Source organism: Alosa pseudoharengus, unplaced genomic scaffold, assembly GCF_046254945.1.
Source record: "Alosa pseudoharengus isolate Yale_2024_CS ecotype anadromous, Long Island Sound unplaced genomic scaffold, YU_APseudo_1.1 YU_APseudo_1.1_scf_4, whole genome shotgun sequence".
NCBI classification, from domain to species: domain Eukaryota; kingdom Metazoa; phylum Chordata; class Actinopteri; order Clupeiformes; family Clupeidae; genus Alosa; species Alosa pseudoharengus.
In genome coordinates this window covers 5,659,903-5,681,807 of record NW_027468774.1, presented here as the reverse complement: position 1 = coordinate 5,681,807, position 21,905 = coordinate 5,659,903, and the positions used below count along the sequence as shown (strand labels likewise).

Below are 21,905 nucleotides of genomic sequence, written 5' to 3'. Positions count from 1 at the left end.
GGGGAGAGAAATTGTGATTGTGAGGCTCAAGTCAGAATTCAGTCCAACTACGTGGCTAGTATGTTCAGAATATGGTCCCTGCCCTTTTAGTAAGTTTTAATCTTCTTTTATGTGGTTGTCAGCTGACGTTGGTTGATTTGTATTACTTAACATTAGCTAACTAGCGATAGCCAGGTAGCTCGCTCGCTCGAGTCAGGTTAGGTGTATACCACCTAACGTGTTTGGTCCCTGATTTGTAAACGCAAGGAATCGCAGCAGGTGAGTTTGCTCTGTATATAGTTGCAATGTTATATGCATTTGCTGGAATAACGAAAAAGGTGAATGCGATGTGTGTTTACTTGTAACGTTACGTTGTCAACTGGGCGAGATGTTTGGTGATAACATCACTATCACAGATCTTTAAACTGAGGCGATGAACCATATTAACCATGTTTGAATGTTGAACCGTTACCAAATGCAACAGTCTGGTCTCTGACTTTAATAAGTTATTATAAAAAAATATTCTTTGTCAATAACATGAAGGTCAAGACCCTTGAAAATTGGTGATCATGGGTCGGCTGGATGACGCCGCAAAGCGTAAAGTGGTGGAGCTGCGAGAAGCTGGTTTGAGTTTTCGGAAGATAAAGGCGGTTCTGGAGCTGGAGAACATCAAGGTATCCGCACAAGCTATCTATTTGTTTCTCAAAGAGTACAATGGCAGGAACGGGACAAATCTGGCAGCGGCCAGGGGCGTTGCTGGTGTTCAGGCGCCCGCGGTGGGCACTGGTGACAGCAGCTCCGCGAGCAGGAGCAACAGCTGGAGGGACCGACAGCTAGGGAGCCTCATGCGGGAGGCATCCCGGGTTGCTGGATTTTCCACATCCCCTGACCCTACTCATCATCAGGGAAGGTCTTCGGCTGAAGAGAGGGGCTCCAGATCCACAAGTGGCGGGAGCAGAGAGGACAATGATGCAAGGAAACAGGATGAGGAGGAGGATATTCGCATTGTCAGCGTCACGTCTCTGGCACAGAGAGCTCGGCAGGATGGGACCCAGGCGCAGCGGACAAACATGACCACGGGTGTTGGAGCCATGACGGGGATCTTTGCACGGAGACGCCTCACTCCCTCACCAGCCACCAACCCTGTTCTGTTGGCCCGCAAAAGGCTGCTGGATAAAGCCATGCTTCACCGAGCGAGGGTAAATGAGCCCCAGTTTTATTATTATTATTATTATTATTATTATTATTATTATTAAAGTAGTGTTTAGTGCAGATTTGTGAGTGTCTTTGTTTCTTGTAGATCAGAGATGGTGGTCTTTCACCTGCCCAGCAGGTGGCGCCCCAACCGAGGAGAGATCAGTCATATATGCGCAATATGATGTTGCCTCCGGTGTCCTCCTCAATTGACCTTACTGCGCCCAGGCCCCAGCAAGTGGTGAGTGCGTCCCTAATTACTAACACTCATTAGGAGGAGATTTGACCACAAACATAATGTTGCAGGTTTCTAGGCTGTCATTGAATAGCCAAGCAGAAAAGCATGTTTTTAATCTATTATCTTTTCATGTATGTCTTTGTAAGTGGACTTTTTTAAACCTTTAAACACTGTTCGTTGCTACCCCCCTTAATTTACTGTTGGTCAAATTTGACCAGACAGTTTTAACTGCTCTTATTTTAACATAGGGATCATTCAGGGCTCAAACTTGGGGCTACGGGGTAGCAAGCCAAAAAGCCATGGATGTTGCTATGGTAGTCAGGGCACATACTCAACCATATGCTGGCATTCTGTCAAACTCCATGAAGCACACTAATGCACTTCACACAGACAGGTGCCCCTCGTACATCCTTCCATCCACTGTTCATCACAGGGTGCCTCACTAATGCATCGCCTTTCCATGGGGGCCCTCATACAGGAGTCAACCTGACCTAAGGGTCCCTCATACAGCTCTTACTTTGAGCGCATTTCATTAAGCATCACAGCAAGCCCTTTCACTTCTGGCATTATGTAGCAAAAGGAGAAAGCAGTCACCCCACCTGGCCTCATACCTCAGTACAAAACCGGCACTCTGATCGCAACATGAAAAACACAGGCACTTTTGTATAATAATAACACATTTTATTTGTAGAGCACTTTATCATGTACTCAAAGCACTGAACATTGTACGGTTAAAAGGGAGGCAGGCAGGATTAAAAGTTAAAGGTAAGAAAGTAGAATGAAATAAAAATTAGGAGGCACACATAAAGTGTACAGGCAGTTGCAAGTGTGGAAAGAAACAGACATATGCCAGTACAATTAAAACATAAAGTATTACATATTTATAACTCTGTTTCTAACAAATGCAGGCTATACATTTGCCAGTTTACTTACAGGCATATGCAATATATTTGCTTATGCCTTGCTAATTTAATTACAACTATAATGTACTTGCTTCCCTACTTAGTTTGTTTGCTATGGCCATATGTGTGTGTGTGTGTGCGTGTGTGTGTGTATGGTGTGTCTGTGTGTCTGTGTGGGTGTGGGTGTGTGTTTCTGTGTGTGTGTGCATGCATGTGTGTGCGAACATTGGTGGTTCACATGCACAAGTGGCAACATGACAACATGAACTGACAATATGAACTATGTGTGTGTGTGTGTGCGTGTGTGTGTGTGTGTGTGTGTGTGTGTGTGTGAGAGAGAGAGAGAGAGAGAGTGAGTGTACATGTGTGTGTATGCGTAATGCATGCATGTGTGTGCGAACATTGAGATGGGTTCCTACAATTTACACAAGATTGATTTGTTTGGCAGGTGTGGTTCACATTGGGGGAGAAGTACATTAGTTCAAGAAAACACTGGGCTCCCATAATTTACTCTAAGCTTTCTTGTGGAAAGTATGATTCATGTGTAGAATGGGCACACACGCACAGGAAAGTTGTAGGAGTGTGTGTATTGAGATGTCTTTCAACTCCTGGATGAAAATTATACTCTTTCCCACCTATGGTGGTCATTTTTGACCGTGAACAAAAAAACTGTGACCCAAGTTGAATAAATCACTCAAAATTCAAAGAAATTAGTCACAATGAATTTCATGTGTTCAAATGCCTTTTGTGAAGGATATCATAAGGTCTTGAGTAAATCTGATGAAAAATGTCATATTTAATGGTACAGGGATTTTTGAGCTGAACAGTGTTAGAAGGTTAATTGAACATGTAAACAACCACTAACCTCACCCTACAGAGGGGGATTGCGGACGGTCATCCCGACGCTAGTTTGGCCAGACGAGGCTTCCAGCCGCGGATAGGAGTCCCGCCCCCCCGAGTGGGCGTCCGACTCCCCAGCCCCACTGGTCCGAGCGCGACAACCGCCCAGGCAGCCGCAAACCACAACCCCAACCCGGGCGTCCGCATCCAGCACCCAGCCAGCCAGCAGCCCCAGAGGAGGGAGCCGTCGCCCAGCTACCAGCCTGGGGCCCTGGAGGCGCTGCGGCAGAGCCTGGGGGAGCAGGTGCAGGGGCTGGGCTCGGAGGTGCGCAGCGTGGGGGAGCAGGTGCAGGGGCTGGGCTCGGAGGTGCGCAGCCTGGGGCTGGCCGTGCGGATGCTGGTGGAGCAGCAGGGGCGGCTGGAGAGGGAGCAGGTGCAGCAGACTCAGGTGCAGAAGCAGATCCTCAGCACCCTGCAGTTCCTGGCCTCGCGGCCGAGCCCCTGCGGACTGGCCCACGCCACCCCGACGCCCCCTCCTCCGCCTGTGTCATCGGTTCCGGCCTCCCTGCCGGCGGCGGTGGCGTCGTCCTCGTACAGCCAGAGCACGGCCTTCGCCTCCACGCAGAGCAGCTACTCGCAGGGCGGCCTGTCTCTGAGCGACAGCTCCGGGCTGGACGGCACGGGCGCGTTCACGTTCTCCGGAATGAGTTCGGCGGGAGGAGGAGTCGGAGGCATGAACGGCTTCGGCGGCTCAGAGGGTCTCCATCCAGCGCACACACACGCACACACACACACCACGTCGCCGGCTTACACGCAGTCCCTGACACACACGCCGCCCGACTACACTCAGACCCTGGTGCAGTCACACACCCAGATGGCGAGTCCAGCTCTGGGTCAGGGCCTGTCATACACAGATGCTTTTGCAGGCAGGAAGGACTCTGAACTCTCAGCTGGCCAAGTGGGCGCCAGCCTCCAGGACTGCGGCACGTCCATCCCTGCCCTCTCCCCCCTCACCCTCTCGCCCCAGGAGCCCCAGCTCCTCAACATCATCAAGGTGGAGAGCATCTGACCACCACAGGAGCCCCAGCTCCTCAACATCATCAAGGTGGAGAGCATCTGACCACCACAGGAGCCCCAGCTCCTCAACATCATCAAGGTGGAGAGCATCTGACCACCACAGGAGCCCCAGCTCCTCAACATCATCAAGGTGGAGAGCATCTGACCACCACAGGAGCCCCAGCTCCTCAACATCATCAAGGTGGAGAGCATCTGACCACCACAGGAGCCCCAGCTCCTCAACATCATCAAGGTGAAGAGCATCTGACCACCACAGGAGCCCCAGCTCCTCAACATCATCAAGGTGGAGAGCATCTGACCACCACAGGAGCCCCAGCTCCTCAACATCATCAAGGTGGAGAGCATCTGACCACCACAGGAGCCCCAGCTCCTCAACATCATCAAGGTGAAGAGCATCTGACCACCACAGGAGCCCCAGCTCCTCAACATCATCAAGGTGGAGAGCATCTGACCACCACAGGAGCCCCAGCTCCTCAACATCATCAAGGTGGAGAGCATCTGACCACCACACTGGGAGACACTGGGAGCATAACTGAAGTGCCAAGCCAAAAAAAGAAATGGAGATAGATAGAACATACAACATGTTCTAGAGATAGAACTTAAAAGATGGGTCCATTTTTACCAAATGTCCGCGGCGCATGCGTGCCACTGCCACCTCTGTTGTAGCCAGTTCCACTGATTATGGTGGAAGCTCATTTTTTTCGCCATACATTCCGCTTCAGTTGCACATCCGGTTCCTCCAACTATCCGGGCCTCCAACTAGACTGCTTAGTGAGGAGCTAGAGGCGGGTTTCTACTGTATGAACTTATATAGCTGTAGCTCCACGTCATGTCCATAATATGTCAAAATAATATTTCATATCTCCAAGGAATTTTTTTTTATTGAAAACAGTTTTAATTGATTTATTTATAATAGTAGATACATAAATTGTTTGATTTGGGGAATAACTAGAAGTATACTGTACCTCCACATTAAAAATATTGAAAGGGAAAATGTTTCTAAGTGACCTTAGTAATCGGCAAAATAGTGATACTTTCATGGGCTTAAAGCAACACCAAAGAGTTTTTTGTACCTTAAAATAATGTTTCCAAAATCGTTTCAGTGGTTCATCAACTTGTAACAGGGTGAACAGCACTTCTGCATTCGCTTTGCGGCATTCTATCGGCTATAACCGCACTATGTAAGTTTGCCAGATCGGGTAGCGGATAAGGGTGTCACGATTTCGATTTTATTTCGAAATCGATCGAAATTACATCTCAATCTCGAACTTCGAACTTAAAAGTAGAATCGACGATGCAGCCACACCCCCAATGTCACGTCCAGCGTGTATGCCAAGAGCACAAACACACATGCACGTGCTGAACTGCAGCGTCAACACTCCTCTAATTTTAGGCTGCAGCCAGTTAAAATATAGGCCTACACACCAACCTACCGAATTCAAAGCCCCTCTTGCTACTTTGAAATCACCGGTGTGGAAGCAAAGATTGTTAAGGCGGTGGAAGTATTCCTTCATTCACGTCAATTAAAACTAACTTAGCCTACTCAACTTAGCAAGTGAAAAGATGGTCTAATTACAGTCCAAAGTTACTTTAAGGCTTAAAATGCATATTTATAAGTACATATTCCATGAACACTAACCTTGGGTCTCTTCGGAGTGTGCTGAAACAATCAAATTAACATTCTGTGTTGTTTCATTTTACTATGTTCACGTCTCTGTTTTAGCCTAAAGTTAGTTCTGTTTACATTACAACCTCGCGGTTGGAACGGTTTCAAAGCGGTTTCAAAATAAAAGCCCCCCGAAAAAGAAAAGGCCAAAAAGAGTAAATAACATATAAGGAATGCATTAATAGTAATATTTTAAAAAGATCGAAAATCGAATCGAATCGTGACTTTAAAATCGAAAATTACATCGAATCGAGGATTTGGAGAATCGTGACACCCCTAGTAGCGGATCTGTAGTTCGATGGAATGAGACATAAGAAACTACAAATTTGACTTGCATCTGATGTCGCAATAAATCGTACTTTCATAAATCATGCAACATATTCTACCTTGTCTGTGGACATCGTTATTTGTAAAGCCGGTGCTGGATAAACAAATAGCGTGCGTGCGACAGAGGGAAAGTTCTTTGGTGTTGCTTTAAATACTTTTCCAAAGCACTGAATTTTCCTTGTCTCCAATAACTGTTCATTCTCTCACAGAATGTTGAAGCGCAAGAAAAAATAACAGAAAAACCTGAAAAACAATACTTCATTTATTTGAAATAAAATGGACTCTACTAAAAAAAGTAGAATACGTTGGTGACCAAAGTCGCAGAAAGACCATGATGTTTAGCTCTGTGATCTCACAAACCATTCTCTCAAAACAGTTGGGAGTTCCGAACTTTAGTTCCTCAAATGAGAAATGTGGTGAGATTTCTTTTTGTACCTAACACATACATCACATACATACATATGCTGAAACCTTTTCAGTAGCTGTAGCTCCACGTCATGTCCATATCCACGTCATGTCAAAATAATATTTCATATCTCCAAGGATTTTTTATTTTTATTAGTTTTATTTGATTTGGGGAATAACTAGAAGTATACCTCCACATTTAAAATATTGAAAGGGAAAATGTGAATGCTGAAACCTTTTCAGTTGACCGAGTTGTAGATGACGTTTTATTTGTGCTGCTGTTTCTGACTGGCTGCAAACTGTTACTGACTAAAAGCCTTTGTTTTGTGCAGAGCCTTTTCATATCTATTCTCTCTGTTTGATTATTAATACTGTAGTCTCTCAAGGATGCACTCCAGTAAAATAAACATTCTCAAAGGTTTGAGACAGAGCCTCTGGTTTACTGTTGTCTTACGTTTAAGAAAATTAAAAGGATCTCAGTGTTCTGCACAGTGTTGATGTAAAGAAAGTAAATGTTGATGTAGAGTGTGGAAACAGTAGTTGTACAACGTTTGTGCATCACAAGCAAAATAAAAAAACAATATTATTTGTTGTGAAACACTGACAAAACAGTCAAGCAAGTGCTGGAATCGTCCCCTGACCTTGGCACTGACCAATTTGCTGCTACACGATTCACCAGCCCCTATTCCCAAATATCCTGATTACTCCTGTACCTTAGGATTCACCAGCCCCTATTCCCAAATATCCTGATTATTCCTGTACCTTAGGATTCACCAGCCCCTATTCCCAATATCCTGATTACTCCTGTACCTTAGGATTCACCAGCCCCTATTCCCAATATCCTGATTACTCCTGTACCTTAGGATTCACCAGCCCCTATTCCCAAATATCCTGATTACTCCTGTACCTTAGGATTCACCAGCCCCTATTCCCAATATACTGATTACTCCTGTACCTTAGGATTCACCAGCCCCTATTCCCAAATATCCTGATTACTCCTGTACCTAAGGATTCACCAGCCCATATTCCCAAATATCCTGATTATTCCTCAGGATTCACTTTAGGATTCACCAGCCCCTATTCCCAAATATCCTGATTACTCCTGTACCTTAGGATTCACCAGCCCATATTCCAAATATCCTGATTATTCCTGTACCTTAGGATTCACCAGCCCCTATTCCCAAATATCCTGATTATTCCTCAGGATTCACTTTAGGATTCACCAGCCCATATTCCCAAATATCCTGATTACTCCTGTACCTTAGGATTCACCAGCCCATATTCCCAAATATCCTGATTACCCCTGTACACTTAGGATTCACCAGCCCCTATTCCCAAATATCCTGATTACTCCTGTACACTTGGGATTCACCAGCCCATATTCCCAAATATCCTGATTACTCCTGTACCTCAATGTTGTGATCCCCGTAGGTATTTTATCGGCATGGTATGACCGCAAGCAGGTATTTTAAAGACAGATGTGATCACACACCAAACCCTGACCCAAGTGTACTTTTGTAAACTTGTATTGATAGCTAGGTGGTCAGGTGCACATTGGAATAAAATATCTGTAAATGCTCTGCTGCCAGTTAGTCTCACTGTGAAATGTTAAATATTGAACAGGTCAAAGGAGATTGAGTGCATTAAAAAAAGATGTAAAACGTTGATTTAAAAAAAGTATTGTGATCATGATCACAATGTTGAATGTGTGGGGCGTTTGTAGTGTAGTGTAGTGGCTGAAGAGCTGGGCTAGCATGCAGTTGTTACACAGTCCCTGTAATAACTGATGTCTCCACCTCACTTTGGATAAAAGTGTCGGCAAAGTGAATACGTAATAATAATAATAATGACAATTTGATCACTATGATCAGATCAGGCCAAGTAGAAACACCGCCACAGACAATAAGGTACCTCCTGCCTCAGCTTCAGGATTAGTTCTTGTCCTTTTTACAGATCTGTTTTCTCCACATATTATTTGTGTGCTAAAATCATTTAATCATTTTCTGTGTTTTTAGTCAAGAAAACCAATTTTCTTGATACAAACGTGTTGCAATAACTTTCTTGGTCAACAGAGGATACCACAAAATGGGACATCTATATTTTCTATGTATGTGTGTGTGTGTGTGTACATGTGTCAGTGTACAGTATGTTTTTTTGGACATTTGTTCTTCACTATGCTTATTTAAAGGATTTTGACAATAAAAGAGATCGACACAGAGTATGAAGGACTATTAAAGGATGACTTGTTTTTTATTATTATTTTTGGATAACTTCAAAAGTTGATTTTTTTTTTCTTTTTTTTAAAGCAGCTGCAAGCTATTTTGTTTTAGCAAGCTAGCTGGTGTCTCTTGCCAACATAATGGTGTTTATCTGGCCTGTAGATGAACACACTAACATCAAAATGAATTGATGGTACATTAGTTACAAAGAAAACGTCAGAAATGGTCATTACACAACATATTGCTGATTTATAGGAATATTTAATAGAATAAGAATACCAATACAATATTATATTGTACAAAATGAGTAGATTTCTTTTTTTTTTTTTTTTTTTAAAAGCTGGGAAATTCAGTTCAAGAACACTTTCACAACAAAATACAATACCAAAATGTCAAACATTCTCTGTATCCCCATACAGACTAAAATATGAGGTAGCAATAAATCAAACTACCTCAGTATTACATCGCTACTCACTACTACCTCAGTATGACATCGCTAAATAATATTTACATTTAAACATGTGTTGAGGTTCCTCTGTATGTAACGGAGGCGAACTGAGCTAGCTAGTGCTAGTTGCCCGTGTAAATCCTCACACCCCTAACCTTAAGAACGCTTCTAACCGCTGAGTTGGAAGCCTGGGCTTTTAGCTCAGTGGTTAGAGCGTTCGACTCCCATGCCGGTGTGTGTGTTGAGGTGTGCGGGTTCGAGGGCCGTGAGCGTGAGAGGCGGACTAGTTACGACCTCGGTTACATATACATGGTGGTAGGAACCTAGGAGCGACTGACTGCACACAGCTTGTGTGGGGAAGGGTTGAGGGTCAAACCCACCGCCGGGGTGAGGTCCAGCTCGTCCTCGGAGACGCCGGGAGGAGGAGTGAAACGGAAGCGTTGAAGAAGAGACGCGAAGAAGAGGAAGAGTTCCATCCTGGCCAGACTCTCGCCCAAACACACCCTGCGACCTGAGAGAAAAGAGAGAGAGAGAAACTAAATAGAGAGACCTATAGGGTTCTGTCTGGAAGAACTACACCAGTTAAAAAAGACCCTAAAAACATTTTGAAAACGTCATAACGTCACATATAAAATTTAGCCAGTTAAGAATCACACACCATCAATTAAAAGAAGCATGATAGCTCTTGGAAGGTAAGTACATTATTCTGACCAACGATATATATATATGTACCTGCAGAGAAGGGCATGAAAGCGTCTCTCTTGACAAAGCGCCCCTGGTCATCCAGGAAGTGTTCAGGGTGGAAGGCGTATGGTTTGGCCCATTCGGACTCATCTCGCAGCACAGAGGTCAGCAGCGGAAACACCGTTGTGCCCTACAGGAGGGGTCAGGGGTCACAGGTCAGGAGTGAAATGACAGAGAGAGATCCCAGGGTTTTTTTGGGGTAAAGGTATAGTCTGATAATGCATCAAAACAGCCTGAAAACACACCTTTTGGACATCTTATAGTGACATCTGTTTGTTTTTTTTTGTTGCTTTTTTTATCTCTGTCTAATGACACTTCTTACAGTAAAAATAGATTACCAATATCCCAAATGAGAAAAAGCCAGCAATATACACCGTAGTGCATTGGAAAGGTAAGAGAAATACAGCATACAGCATAATTTTACTACGCATTATGATACATAACACATACATTTTACTAAAATGACCAACATTCTAATCTGTTCCCTGTTAAATTTTAAATATTATGTTGTTTTTGTATTTGTGTGTCGATTGGACAAAGGCGTCTGCCAAATCCCATAACCGTAACCATAAAATGTAACGACATAGGGCATAAATAATGAGATCAAACCTTCTTGATGAAGAAGCCCTGGAAGTGGACATCACAGCTGGTGGTGTGTGGGAGACTCATGGGCACGATGTTGGCTAGCCTCTGGGTCTCGTGGATCACGGCATCCACGAAGGGCAGACTCTTCCTGTCCTCCACCACTGGCTGCCGGCCGCCAATCACCCGGCCCATTTCCTCCTGCACTCGGTCTGCAAATGAGTCACCATGGAGTTCAGTGTACTTCATCACCATGGAGTTCAGTGTACTTCATCACCATGGAGTTCAGTGTACTTCATCACCATGGAGTTCAGTGTACTTCATTTCATTTTTTATTTATCCTTAGTTTCACCAGGGAGGTCACATTAAGACAGAAGTCTCTTTTTCAAGTGAGCACTGGCAACTTAATTACTGCTCTTATATGATTGTGATCTCAGCTCAATCACATGTTTTGCAAGCTGTTGTGCCATTCAGTGAGCAAATTTGCAGCAGTTAGTGAGGCAAATGCAAGGCAAGTAATGTAGCATTAGCACATTATTCTGCACACAGAGGCAATTCAATGCACCTAAATAAATAAAAGCAAAGAACAGATATAGACAGAGAAAAGATAAAACAAATAGTCCTTTACAATTCTCTAGTCAGATATCAATATCTGATGTCAGTTCTGTCTAAGCAAAATACTTTCAGTGCAAGATGAATTTGAAGGGAAATGCATTAGCTCTCCGACTCCGCCTCTTACCCTGTATATGAGGGTACTTGGCCATAAGCAGCAGCCCCCAGCGCAGAGTCGTCCCTGTCGTATCTGTGCCCGCTGCAAACAGATTGGCTACAGAGTAGACCATATTCTCCTGACTGAAGAACGTATCCTTATGTCCAGATTCCTGTCCAACACAGTCCCAGTTTAGAAGCCAAAACAATACAGACACAAGGTATCTTTAGCACCTCTAGGGACAATCTTTATACAGGAAGACCATGGCATGTTTCACCTCATAATTTACTTATCCCTACTTGTGAATCGAATATGATTTATACCATGAAATTCATATACATAAGCTTTATATTGCAACAGACATTTATTGTCAGTCAGTGTGATTGCATTTGATTATTCCTGTGCATCTGTAGGCCTACATGAGTGGCTGTATAACTGGGACATGGAAATATCCACAATTCATTACATTACCACCAGATATGTGAACAGGAATCCGTATAATTCAGAATGTTTACCTCTTCTTTCTGTTTTCGGATAAGGAAGGAGTCCACAAATCCTCTCTGCTCAAAGGGGTTGAGAGTCTCTTGCAGCTCACTGATCAGCTTCCTCATCTCTTCAATATGCTTTTTTGATGTGCTTTTAATCTTGCGCCACTTTGCCAACACCGGGCCGAGCCAAGGGAACATGTTGTAAAGCTGCAAACACAGGAAGCACAGTCAGCCGTGGTGCCAAGGGAACATGGCGTAGAGCTGCAAACATAGTGGTGCCAAGGGAACATGGCGTAGAGCTGCAAACATAGTGGTGCCAAGGCAACATGGCATAGAGCTGCAAACATAGTGGTGCCAAGGGAACATGGCGTAGAGCTGCAAACATAGTGGTGCCAAGGCAACATGGCATAGAGCTGCAAACATAGTGGTGCCAAGGGAACATGGCGTAGAGCTGCAAACATAGTGGTGCCAAGGGAACATGGCGTAGAGCTGCACACACAGGTAGCACAGTCAGCCGTGGCGCATGTAAAAGCAGCAGTTTGGAGGGGGGGGGGGTCCTACACATTTACACGCTGTGTACTTTTTGTATATTGCATTGCATACTGTGTCTGTTGTCCTGTCTGGGTTCTGTGTGACATCTTATTGCAAGTCAATATACACACTCTGATGTCAGCGAGGTGTACACATTAACAGAGTGCGTACGTATGACGTTGGATTTTTCCATGTGAATCTACAGTATGCAGCAGGCTGTTCTGTGGGGAAAAGGTCACCCTCAAGAAACCATTGTAGGCTATTGCTAGCTTAGAATTGCACTTTTACTGCACTGCTGCAATGTTGCTAGTATCTACATCTGACATTTTACCACATGATTTCACAATAGGACATCCTTAGGCGGGGGAGTTTAAAGGAGCAAAAATGTGCAATTATGTTGGATTCCAGTTATCTTGAAGGTAGCCACACAGCACTCTTCCACTGACAGTGACAATACATTACAATGTGGCATTACAATAGAATCAGACCGACGCTAACAATCTGTGCTACACAAAACAAAGCCATTTATGACAGTTATTTATTTGCACTCTGTCGCTGTTTGTGGTTCAGGCTGAACTAAAAAAGATCTCCACACACCACCTTTAAACTTGGCATCAGGCCATTCTCTGACTGAGAGTAACCCACCTGAACGGCTGGAGATCCACCGAGTCGGATGTTCTCATTGGCTCGGTTGACCATGGCTTTGAACCTGTGGTCGTTGTAATCAAACCTGCTGCCGTACACAATGGCACTGATGATATTTGAGACAGCATAGTTCACCGGCTGAGTCGTATCAAATGCTTTACCTGGGTGTAAATACATCAGGGTCAATCACCATGTAGGCCCTAGACATGTTAAACTGAGGTCTACATCTTAGCATCACAAACTGTATAAATGCAGGAAGTAGTTTGTGTTAATCTCACCTTTAAAGTTTTCAAACACCTCTGACAGGTATCGTGTCTCTTCAATGATTTTTTCCTCACTGGATTTTTTCCCCATGCCATAGTCCCGCAGGTTTGTCAAAGCAAAGCGTCTCATCTCTTTCCACTGTTCTCCATTTGAGAAGATAATTCCTGTGGAGCAGAATCAGAATTGGACTGAGTAGAGTGAACCACAAGAACAAAGTTCATATTACACTCTTAAAAGAAAATACTTAAGATTTTAACATTCACATACAAAAACATGTCCATTTCACAGTCAACATCAACATGCAGCTTTGGAGAGCAGTATATTGCTATGAATTCAAATTCATTTTAAACGTCTACCATATACAGTGGGTCTACTAGAAAAGGAAATAGTGCTTTTACCATGTCCTTCGTTTATAGCCTTGAATACGGGACTGACAGCCCTATCCCCAAACTCTTCAGCATGGTTAACCAGGGCCTCCTTCACCGTTTTATATCCTGACAAGACGACAATCTTTGTAGGTCCAAAGTGAACCGTGAAGACCGATCCGTACGTTTTGGAGAGCTGTGGGTCAGTACAGTCAGATATTAACATCACGCCATGCTTGTGCAAGGCACAGAGAGAGCACTGATGTAAAATATCTTGTTTTTAAGAGCAGGCAAATAAAACCTTTGACATCTTTTTTAGATGAAGTGTGTGTGTGTGAATTGAACTGTGATAAAACCGAGAAAGATTTGTTTTGATATTAAAGATTTTGTTTTTAGATATAAAGAAACTGAGCTTTTTTGAGCTAAATTATAAAGACAGCATTGATGGAGGTGATCCTTATATTTTGCCCGTCTAAAACCTGCTTTTTCCTTCTTTCTGCTCACATTTCTTTTCATTCTTGTCTAAATTAGTTGTGAATCTATTTACCTCAGCACATGGCCACAGGTTTTGAAATGTGCAATCAGACTCGGCTCGTTCACTTGGGCAGGAGGGGCAGAGCCCTACTAAAGATTCATCCACTAGAAAAGTAGATCCACAAAATATTTTTTTTAAATAAAATGTTGTTTGTTTATTATTGTAATCAGTGGCAAAGTACTCAATCATGTTACATTTTTGTATGATTTGCAAAGAAATTTCGCAAAGATAGCAAAGATCTCGTTGATCATATCCGTAGTTGTTATAGGCCTACTGTAACGTTACATTTAATTTCTGGTAAAGAAATTGAACAGCGCCTGCTGCGAACGTTCGGAGAGCGTAGACACTAGCGGATCAGAGGCTAAATAGTAGACCAGTACACCTAGCCATCCCCATTGAAGCCCATTCAATTTTGGCGCCACTTTGACATCAAATAACGTTACAGCTGAAGCGTTTTAAGCCTTTATATGAACTTTTTCTATTTCCGGAGTAATACAACATTGTGTGATTGGCGTCATAACCTTGTAACTGACTTACAGACTGAGTAATAAACTTTTTTCCGAAATCAATGCTAAAGTGACGTAATAAGCATACAGCCAGAGCGGGTGAAAGCGTCGCACAGGGGCAAAATAACCGTATTCTCTGGATACGAACGAAAGCATCGGAGCACAACATTTTAGCGAAGTTTTGATGGATTGACAGTAGCCTAGGCTATGAATGTGGCGAGTGCTATTTATATTAAATCACATTTATCTACGAACAACTAGGACATTTAGAACAGTAATGTAGACATGGTGGTAACGAAGTAAGTGGCTACATACCCAATCTCTCGGTGCAGCTATCACAAGAGTTACACAAGTCAGACTACGTGCCTACGTTACATTTACGTCCCCTGAGCCTGCGCAGAAAGCCTCGTCGACCAACAGGAAGCGGTTGAAATTTGCTTCACCCGCCTCGATTGACGTCTACGTGATGACTCTGTCCATATCTTTTACTGTCTATGGTCTATGTAAATCTGTCGACCGATAATGGAACTGCAGCTAGAGCGCGGTTAGTAGAAGCAAAGATTTTTAAGGCGGAGCAAGATATTTCATCAGGAGCCACTTCCGGGAACCCGGATCGCACGAGGGGGGGGGGGGGGTGTCAAAACCCCCCTTTATGCAGAGCAGAGGCAGCGACTGCTCCATTGATGTCTATGGGCATAGCTCAGAATTGTACCACATATGCTAAGGTCTTGGTTCTATAGAGTTAGGAATGTGAATTTCGGGCACGTTTTCATGATCCTCAAACCGTTCTGAACATTTCAGGTACATATTTAGCATTTTTGAGCATTCCAGTCTGGAGAAAATCGACTTTATATCAGGTGTGCGCTGGTTATTTATGCCGCTGCTGTTGGCCGGTTGCAACGTACGCTCATCAATACGTCATCGACACGCCTCTTTATGCAGACAGGATTCGATCCCCATTTCGCGCCCATAGACATGAACTACGACGAAGCAGAGCCATAGATGGCTCTGCGAGGAAGTATCTTGCTCCGCCTTAACAATCTTTGGTAGAAGGTCGGGTGGGCATATCATGCCACTGCCCACTCTATACGACGTCAGAACTTACTGCCTACTGTACTGTAGTAGCCTATGCCTACTGTATTAGTCCGCACAAAGTTTGATGAGGTCAGGCAGACAGTTGAAAAATGGCGAGTGAACAGCGTGTGTGCAATAGTGTGGAGTTTCTCTTAAAGAACTCATTCGAAAGACTTGAGTTTGTAATTAAATTAGCTATCAAAGACCTAGGACCTGATCAGCCCGACATTAACATCGTATACCAACAAACAAAGGACAAGAGTCGGTCATTTAATCGGACATTTTCACGTTCGTGGTAGGCCATATTTCTGATAAGAAGCTGTCCTGAATGCAATAAAATGTTCTGTTTTCCATGCTTGCTTTTCCGATCTTCTGGGGGACAAGGGGATGTTTGGAGTAGGCTAGTGTAGGTGTGTGTGACATTTATCAGAGAAGGCAAAAAACATGAGGCTAGCATCTGAGTTGTGCAAATTAGCCATGCAGGGAAAAGCTAATATTGCAGCACAACTCGATGAGGGCTACAGTGTAAGTGCGAAATTGTGTACGAGTTTGTTCACCTGAGAGCGACACAGATCAAGTAAGGCTGATTGCACAGACTTTTGATGGGGCTAGTGTCGTGAGAGGAGCATCTGGTGGAGTGCGTAAGAAAGTGCAAGACGTGTAATTGCTATGCACATCAATTGAACCTGGTGATGGAAAAGGCTGCGTCAGCAGCATCCTCAGTGCGTGTCTTCTTCTCGGATCTTTATGGTTTCTCCGCTTTTTTCACAAGATCTCCGAAAAGATTTAAAAGATTATTTTGGAGTGTTTCGAAATAATTGAAACATCTGGAGATTTTAATACAATCTCAGTTAGAGAGGCTAAAGGGTTTTCTCGAATGCTCTTAGATCCCGAGTTTTTATTCCTTAGACCTGTTCTACAAGATCATGCCCCGTGTAGATGTGCTCTATGCACAGCTGCAGAAAAGAGCAATTGATGCAGTGGAGGCACACAGGGTTACAGACAAGTTTGTGGCCAACATGAGAGCGATAGGCCTACGTGATGTCCCGTGCATTTGTGCAAAACATACCGGTGTCCAGGATAAGCGCAGGGCCGCTTCTAACTTTGCGCAAATTGCCTATGAAGTGTGTGACAATCATAGTTACCGCCACCGACAGATTTTCATTCACTGGCCATTTTTCTGCCGCCTTCCTATTTGATAGTTCAAGCTTCCTCAATTTTTCCAAATCATTCCCCAAGGAGCTCTTGAAAAAAACTGCCCTTTTACGTGTATGTGTCACTTAATATTAATTTCTATACAAACCACGGTGGACACGCAAGCACTCATTCCATGGTATACCCCCCCCCCATACACACAGAATATTTACCTTTTCATCCTTAATGAATAGCCTACTTTTAATTTACTCTTTAAAGTTGAGCTGGCTCTTGAACACAATCATTTCGTTACTTATAATTTCTTTTATGAGTAGGCCTATAGGTAACACTTTATAATAACTACACACAATTCATCATTTATTAAGCCTTTGTTACTTATTAGTTAATGGTTTGTTCATCATTAGTAATTTCTTGTTCATACATAGTTCATCATCAGTAAAGCATTTGTTCACACTATTATAAATGGTTTGTTCATAGTAAATAAGCCTATCCAGAAAATATGTTTGTAAGTACATGATTTATACTTAATAAGTAATGAAACAACCACTTATAATGAAATCATTTTCTTATTATAAACCAGTCGCAAACTATTACAAAATGCTTTGTTCATCATTTGTAAAGCATTCTTCCTATGTTAATTCTCATAAATAAAGTATTTGTACACACAGTTATAAATGGTTTGTTCATAGTAAATAAGCCTATATCTAAAATATGTTTATGAATTATTGTTAATACTTAATAAATTATGCAATATACACATGCACTAATGATTAGTTAGGGTGAGGATACATATTTTATAAACCACTTCCTAATACTATAATTCATGATTAACTCAGGGGTTACAAGTGGTTAGTTAATGATATTTTGTGAGCTTATCTAAAGTGAGGACTTTCTATGCCTTGCAACACATTTTTTAAATGAGTTGTAAAGATTACATTCACATTCATTCATTTAGCAGACAAGCGACGTACACATGTCAATGAAATTGAAGGCCATTGACATAACAGTGAAAGCCGGGAATTGAACCCCCAACTTTTCAGGCTACTGCATGCTAGTCCAGCTCCTTATCCACTACACTACCTTGGCCCAGATAGAAACCCCTACAACTATGCAAGAGTTTCTGTTTTCTTCTACTAAACACTTATTAAACATCTGTAAACTATTATTAAATGCTGTATTCTTCATTTGTAAAGCATTCTTGAATTTCCCCTGGGGATCAATAAAGTATCTATCTATCTATCTATCTATCCATTATTCCTACATTAATTCTCATCTGTAAATCATGTTTACACACAGTTAAAAATGGTTTGTTCATAGTAAACACGTATATCTATATTATATTTTTGAATTGACTGTTGTAATACCACTGGGCAGAGGTAGTGTAGTGGATAGGGAGCCAGGTTAACATGCAGTATCCCATAAAGTTGGGGGTTCAAACCCTGGCGTCCACCAATGTGGCCTTGCCCTTTAATTTCATTGACATCTGTAAGTCGCTTTGGGTGAAAGTATCGGCTAAATGAATAAATGCAAGTGTAAACTTTATAACTCATTTGTAAATGTGATTTATAAAATATGTATCCTCACCCTAACTAATCATTAGTGCATGTGTATGTAACAACTGTTAAATAATGGAAATATTACTTAATCAAAAACATATTATTGCATCATTTATTAAGTATCAACAATAATGTATAAACATATTTAAGATATAGGCTTATTTACTATGAACAAACTATTTATAACTGTGTGAACAAATGCTTTACTGATGATACATTAGAAATTACTAATGATGAACAAACCATTAACTAATAAGTAACAAAGGCTTAATAAATGATGAATTGTGTGTAGTTATTATAAAGTGTTACCGGCCTATATGACAATAAACAACTTGAACTTGACTATGAGAGCTGAGTGGTGTAAGGCGGCGTGAAGCCTACACTTGGAATTTTGATTTCGCAACGAATTCTCGGTTAATTTGTTTCCCTCTTGAGTTTTCCCCCCAAAGTAGTTCTCCACTGATCTGAGCTAATGAGCTGATTACTGGTACCTACATTGTAGCTTTTATTTGTCTGGAATCTCAAAATTTTAAACTTCACTTCTTATGAATAAAATAACATTAAGTAGGCTAACCATAGGTTAATAATGCATGAACAAAACGGTATTTTGACCGCAAGTGGTAACATTATGGGATTCCATTCCAGATTTCGCTCATAGCCTAGCCATAGAAAGAAAAAATGAAGAAAAAATGAACAAAATCCCCGTGGACCGCCCTTAGTGTGCGTCCAGCTGCCGGTGACCTGGAACTATGCCAATTTTTTTTCTAAACTTGATCATCAGACTCTGCCCCGCCTATTTGTCAACCCAGGAGCCGCTACTGTGTGCAATACAAACAAGGCTGACTTCACGTCAGTTAGAGTGTGACAAAGAGGTTGGTAATTATGTTGCTGATCTATGTACCTTTCTTAAAAACCTATTGCACAGACAATCATTGTCTTTGCCTTATGTAACAAACCTAGTATCCTCTGTTGGCTCTTGCTCTGTCTTTTTACTGAGTGCCACACCTTTGTACAATAATGAATCCACTCTGTGACAGTCTTAATAATCTTAAATCAATTAATCTTTTGCATTTAGTAAGTATATAAGAAATTTGTACTGATTATATCTCTATTAATACTCCAAGATACATTCCTTGTGGTAGTCATTGTGTTATTTTAAAAAAAGCCAAAAAGAGACAATAGAGTGTAACACTTTTATATTATTGCATAGTGTAACACTTTTTTTATTACATAGTGTAACACTTTTATATTATTGCTATTTTGCACAACTACACGTTTTCTCTACGAAACTCTCCCTCGCTCAGTCTGAAGCTCTTTTTCTTTTCTTTGCATCTTCCGTCAAGGGTTTTCGCTGCTTCTTCGCTGGCTCTGCCATACACACGTTTGCAACAATCGCTAGCGTTTCGTCTGTGCTGTATGCAGGATGTAAACTGATCCTGCTTCGGTCGGCGGGTCGAATACACTGAACTTGCAAGCGGGATATTCTTCCTACAGGCAGTAGGGGCGGGCGAGAGAGTCTTCATTCGCCCTGTAATGAGTCATTTAACTATATACCGACTTACGAAGATGAGTAATTAACACGAAAACGTTGCCTGGTGTCCCTTTAAAGGATGTGAAAACACACTGCACCTTTTCCTCCTTCTGTAGAATAGACATCATACACATTCTTAATGCAGGTGAAGAATCCCTGAATCCTCACCTTGCACAGTGTGTCGTATGGTTTCTGCAGGTCCAGCTGCAGCAGGTTGCCGATGATGGGCAGTGGTGTGGGTCCCGGAGGCTCTGTCCCTTTGGCTGGGCTGCCTACGCCAGAGGAGTACAGATAGGCAAACAGCAACAGCACCCCAGCAACCAGCAGAGAGAATGTGCTGGGGGTCTGGAGAAGTCCCTCAAGTACAGCCATGGAGAGGGTCAAGTGAAGAGAGCAGCCGATAAAAACACTGTCCTTTTCCCAGGTTCTTGCTGTCTATGAGCTGGCTCTTGTCTTGTCCTTTTATAATGGCATATGCGCTTTGTGGCACTGCTGCCAACCCATCAGTAAGTTAATGATCAATCCGTGCTTGAGAGGTAAGCCCACATCCTGAGCCAATCACCGAGTCAATCACTACTTTACCTTTCTCCCAGACAGGTATGGGCACACCTCCATCCACCCTCAGCCCTTCAGGTGAGCTGAACCCTTACCTGATTATCCTGTACAAGTACTGCAGCGTCAGTTTCTCCACTGGGCAGAAGGCAAGGGATTGTATTGATTTGGTTCACGGGCCGGGCAATAAAGGACTTTGTGGCACAGCGTGCATTTGGTAAAACTTCACTAATACAGTATAATGCCAGCTTATATGTAATGCTTTACACAGAAATATTGGTGCTTAATTTGTTTTTGGCTTTTTGTTCAACCAGTTTCAGGTTTTGGACTGCGGCTCAAGCAGAGTCTGTTAGCATCTGTACAGTGTATGGTGATACGATATTAAGTACTGTAAGTAGGTCTACATAGACATCCCTCTATGATTTTGCGTGTGTGAGGATTACCAGTGAAAGTGTGTTCCTAAGCTGCCCATGCAGAGCAGGTGAAATGTTACGGGTGTGTGTGTGTATGTGTGTGTGTGTGTGTGTGCGAGAGAGAGAGAGAGGACTGTCACAGTGAAAGTGTGTTTTTGGGAAACTTGCCAATGCAGAGCAGGTGAAATGTTACAGGTGTGTGTGTGTGTGTGTGTGTGTGTGTGTGTGTGTGGACTGCCAGTGAAAGTGTGTCCCTGGGAAAGCTGCCAATGCAGAGCAGGTGAAATGTTACAGGTGTGTGTGTGTGTGTGTCTGTGTGTGGACTGCCAGTGAGATTGTGTCCATGGAAAAGGTGAATCTCGCTTCCTCTGGGCCAGAGTTTACAAGCTAAATTATCTCGTCCATGACCTGAAACCTACAGCCTACTTCCAAATATGGCTCACACTGCTGTAGGTACAGCCTGTCAACAAATGGCCAAACTCTGACCCACTTTCACACTTCACACTTCAATTCCCAATAACAAGCCTTGGATATTATAACCAGCAATGTCAAGACCCTTCTTAATAGGAAAAAGATGGCGTACAGAGAGGGGGACATGGCAAAGCTGAGGCGCGTGCAAGGGGAACTCAAAGTCAAGCTGAAGGAGGCTAAGGAGGACTACAGAAGGAAGGTGGAACAGAAGTTGCAGGAAAACAACATGAAGGAGGCATGGGACGGCATGAAGATGATCACTGGCCTGAAGAAGAGCAGCAGCTCTGTGGAGGCGTCCACGACTCTGGCAGCCTTGACAGGGACATCAAGGAGGTGGTCACCCCCCACCTTTTTTTACAAAAAAAAAATCGGGTAATATTTACTCGGTACAAACTTCAGTAACGCGCGTTACAATGCAGTTTAACCCAAAATTAAGCGCTTGTTTTGTTTTGATACATATTCGCAAACACCAGCGAGAACAACAGAGGA

The 21,905-nt window shown here is 42.9% G+C and overlaps 2 protein-coding genes across 2 annotated transcripts in view; one reads left to right on the top strand and one right to left on the bottom strand.

The window, feature by feature from the left end:
* Position 1: 1 nt before the first annotated feature.
* On the top strand, positions 2-8,847 carry LOC143103245 (uncharacterized). Its single transcript, XM_076267064.1, has 4 exons — positions 2-258; positions 523-1,178; positions 1,280-1,414; positions 3,191-8,847. Exons 2-4 carry the CDS (start codon positions 549-551, stop codon positions 4,220-4,222), a joined length of 1,797 nt encoding a protein of 598 aa, XP_076123179.1. The 5' UTR covers positions 2-258; positions 523-548; the 3' UTR covers positions 4,223-8,847.
* A 348-nt stretch (positions 8,848-9,195) lies between these two features.
* LOC143103244 (cytochrome P450 2K1-like) overlaps positions 9,196-21,905 on the bottom strand; it is a 36,563-nt gene continuing 23,853 nt past the window's right edge. The window contains exons 6-14 of the mRNA XM_076267063.1: positions 20,149-20,325; positions 13,657-13,819; positions 13,273-13,422; positions 12,995-13,155; positions 11,846-12,025; positions 11,361-11,502; positions 10,649-10,833; positions 10,028-10,169; positions 9,196-9,806 (exon numbers count right to left, since the gene is read on the bottom strand). Coding sequence (XP_076123178.1) covers positions 9,619-9,806; positions 10,028-10,169; positions 10,649-10,833; positions 11,361-11,502; positions 11,846-12,025; positions 12,995-13,155; positions 13,273-13,422; positions 13,657-13,819; positions 20,149-20,325 — 1,488 coding nt within the window. The 3' untranslated portion in view covers positions 9,196-9,618. The remainder of the gene's footprint in view (positions 9,807-10,027; positions 10,170-10,648; positions 10,834-11,360; positions 11,503-11,845; positions 12,026-12,994; positions 13,156-13,272; positions 13,423-13,656; positions 13,820-20,148; positions 20,326-21,905) is intronic.